Source organism: Branchiostoma floridae, chromosome 9, assembly GCF_000003815.2.
Source record: "Branchiostoma floridae strain S238N-H82 chromosome 9, Bfl_VNyyK, whole genome shotgun sequence".
Lineage (NCBI taxonomy): Eukaryota > Metazoa > Chordata > Leptocardii > Amphioxiformes > Branchiostomatidae > Branchiostoma > Branchiostoma floridae.
Genome location: NC_049987.1, coordinates 8,482,541 through 8,486,049, shown reverse-complemented (window position 1 = coordinate 8,486,049; position 3,509 = coordinate 8,482,541). Strand labels below are relative to the sequence as shown.

Here is a 3,509-nt window from a genome sequence, read left to right as displayed (position 1 = left end):
AGGGGGCTGAAAGTTGATCCACTTTGTTATGACACTCAAAGCTATCTACCACTTAAATTTCAAGACCATATCATGTCTGGGACAAGAGATACATTGAAAAACTACTATGATTGAATATTCTCATTGATTATGCAAATGGACTCCTATTTTGCATAATTAGCATTTATCTTGTACAACATTGTCTAAGGTACCAACATACAAAAAATCATTAAAATCCGTTGTTCCCTTCTTGAGTTATCCTCTTCAGAAGTTTTTGACAAAAATGCCCCTGCTATTTTAAAACTAGTTTCTAGGGGCGCTGCAGTACCAAGAGAAGCCGCTAGGGGGCCCAAAATCTAATCATTTCCAGCTTTCATCACACCCTATCAACACATCAAATATGAAACCTATCCACCCAGCCGTTCTTGAGTTATCTTGTCTACACACAGACACACAGACAAACGCAGGGTAAAATATAACCTCCATAGCATTTCATGGAGGTAATAATGATGTTGATATCGACATCGTCTATATTCTTTAAAAGGGCCATTATTTTCTCCCCATACGGTTTTACAATGGTTGATGCCGTATCCACTTTCCACTTCCTGTGGAGGTCAAGCTAGGTCACTGGCCAGATGGCTACTGACCTATATGGCCTGCCAGGCAGTGCTGCAGAACTGTCAGGACAGGAAACACATGTCAGTTGTGATTTTCCTTTCTGCACCAAGGAGTTTACATTTCAGTCCAGGAGACAACCGTACGCGCATTTAGAAGCAACAACTTCTGTGGAGAACGTGCGAGCACGGAATCAATTGATCAAGTGAAAGTCTTGTGATTCTACAGGCGACTGTGTATCAACTAAGTTACAGGTAAGAACAGTTGATATGTACGTTATCATAGAGAGAGAAGAAAAGTTCCAAGACTTTTCCCCTGAACTACCATCAGTTGGTCAAAGCTGTGTTCTTTTGCACAGCTGTATAAAGTATAATGTAATTAGAATAAGGGAAGCTTGTGATTTTTTCGTCTTTGGATTTTGTTGTTTGGTGCTCAAAAAGTGGTTTTGATGTAGGAGCTGACGGTAATGGGGAAGTAAACAGGTAGAGGGTCTTTAGGGGGTTACTTGATTTTGATTTTCTTGGAATCTTATATGTACCATACGTATACGTATATTTTCCGGGGGAAAATGACATGTTTATTTGTGTACAGTGTCAGAATCAAAATTTAATAATAAGGTTCCGAAAGCCAAACATTCATCAGGACCCACGTCGTAGGTATACTGCAAACCCCTTCATGTGCCATGTCCCAAAACGTTGCATTGTAATTCTAACATCTGGATTTCATGCCACAATCAAGACAGCCTGACTAGAGAGTGGGAGGGAAAAGGGACGGTTCATGAATCATTGGAGTGGTACTCTCAAAGCAGTTTTATAGCATGTCAGTGAGTGAGAACTATGCCTTTGTCCAAGTTTGAAAGCATGTGGGTATTTTCACTTGATATTGAACAGGAGCTCTTCACAGCTTCCTTTCATACTTTAAAGGACAATAGGTACCAAACATGTGTCAAATTAAGGTACAAAATGTTCGTGGGCATTGAAAGCAGCTACAAATTTGAGTACTTGACATTAGAATTTCAGTGTATGGCCTCCAAAGTCAGTTAAGGGTACAACTTACAATGATGATTGAGATGTATATAACTCTCCCAGTAGATATCAAGTCCACAACATATCTAATTGCTGTTATATGACCTAGTATATAAAATCAAAAAATTTTGGTAAACATGAATCTGACTACATCTCTCCTTGGGGTTGAATACTAAATTACAGAGTTTTCCCAAAAATTGTTTTTATGTTGATAATTCAGCAGTTTCTATGACATTGGAACTGATTAACTTTCTTTTTGACACAACAGGTGAAAGTATGCCTCGCTTAAAGTCTAGAAGTACAAAGCAGAGAGGGAAGCTGATAGCTGCCCTGATGAAAAAACAAAGGGTACAACAGACACTCGAGGCTGCAGAGAGAAGGCGTCAATGTGACAGGACTGGCAAGAAAAGAAAAAGAGCACAAGAGACACACGAGGCTGCAGAGAGAAGGCGCAGATGTGACAGGACTGGCAAGAAAAGAAAAAGAGCACAAGAGACACACAAGGTGACAGAGAGAAGGCGTCAGTTCAACAGAACGTCCATGAAAGTACGAAGGGCAGAAGAGACACACGAGGCTGCAGAGAGAAGGCGTCATTGTGACAGGACTGGCAAGAAAAGAAAAAGAGCACAAGAGATACACGAGGTGACAGAGAGAAGGCGTCAGTTCAACAGAACGTCCATGAAAGTACGAAGGGCAGAAGAGACACACGAGGCTGCAGAGAGAAGGCGTCAATGTGACAGGACTGGCAAGAAAAGAAAAAGAGCACAAGAGACATACGAGGCTGCTGAAAGAAGGCATGCAACTACGAGAAATCAAATGAATGAAGTTAGAAAAAGGAGACAAGAAGACTGTTTCGCTTGCTTTAGGTTAAAAATAGCTGAAGGACCAATTTACAGTTGCATATCATGCTACCGACTGCTTTATAGAGAAACAGTCATGGAAATGAAAGCTGGCAACTACTCAGCCAATAAAACAACAAAAAAGATATTAAAGAATGCATCTGTTTGTAAGCTGCAAACAAATGGTAAGTCTTGGATTTGTCAAACTTGCCATAAATCACTTAAAAAAGGAGAACTCCCTGTGCAGTCATGGGATAATGGCCTAGACCTTGACCCAGTGCCACCTGAGCTGGAAGATCTGAGGTCATTAGAACTGAGGCTGATAAGCCAACGAATTCCATTCATGAAACTTGTAGGGTTACCGAAGGGAGGCCAGAAATCCATCCATGGCAGTGCAGTAAACGTGCCGTCAAAATTGCAGTCAGTGATGTCTCTCCTGCCTAGGCTTCCAGCTACAGCTGAGGTGGTGCCATTGAAGCTTAAAAGAAAATTGATCTACAAAGGACATCATATGTACGAGTTTATCCGTCCTAGCAGAGTGACAGAAGCAATTAAATGGCTTAAGCAAAACAATCCTCTTTACAAGGACGTTGATATTTGCCCTGATTGGCAAACTCAATGGGCAAATGATGATCCTGAGTTGTGGGAAGCATTAGTCAACCCATCTCAATCTCATGAGAAGACGGCCAACTTCGACAGAGAAGGAGGCCAAGACGATGAAATGGGCGTCAATGAAGATTCCCAAGCCGAAAGTACCACCACGCCGATGGAAGATGAAGAGGACAGAATTGCCTTTGAGCAAACAAGTAAACTTAGAGGCATACCTTATGACACCCTCTTGCAAGAAGAGGAAGTCACTGATGGGGACAATATCTACTCCCTCGCACCTGGAGAAAATCAAACACCGTGCGCATTCCTTACAGACGACAAATTTGAAGAACTTGCTAATCCTTCAAAGTACCCGTTCGGTCATGGAGGACTAGGAGACGATAAGCGACCGAGGAAAAATAACGGCAAAAAGATATTTCAACCAGCGTCTCTTGCATAAAGA

General features: G+C 41.6%; 1 protein-coding gene across 1 annotated transcript; it reads left to right on the top strand.

The window, feature by feature from the left end:
* Nucleotides 1-206: 206 nt before the first annotated feature.
* LOC118423592 lies at nt 207-3,506 on the top strand. The gene is made up of 2 exons (XM_035831807.1): nt 207-848; nt 1,888-3,506. Exon 2 carries the CDS (start codon nt 1,896-1,898, stop codon nt 3,504-3,506), a length of 1,611 nt encoding a protein of 536 aa, XP_035687700.1. The 5' UTR covers nt 207-848; nt 1,888-1,895.
* Nucleotides 3,507-3,509: the final 3 nt, after the last annotated feature.

Bases quoted from the DNA above. Each gene is read 5' to 3' on its own strand.
- LOC118423592 (XM_035831807.1), top strand. From the start codon at position 1,896: ATGCCTCGCTTAAAGTCTAGAAGTACAAAGCAGAGAGGGAAGCTGATA.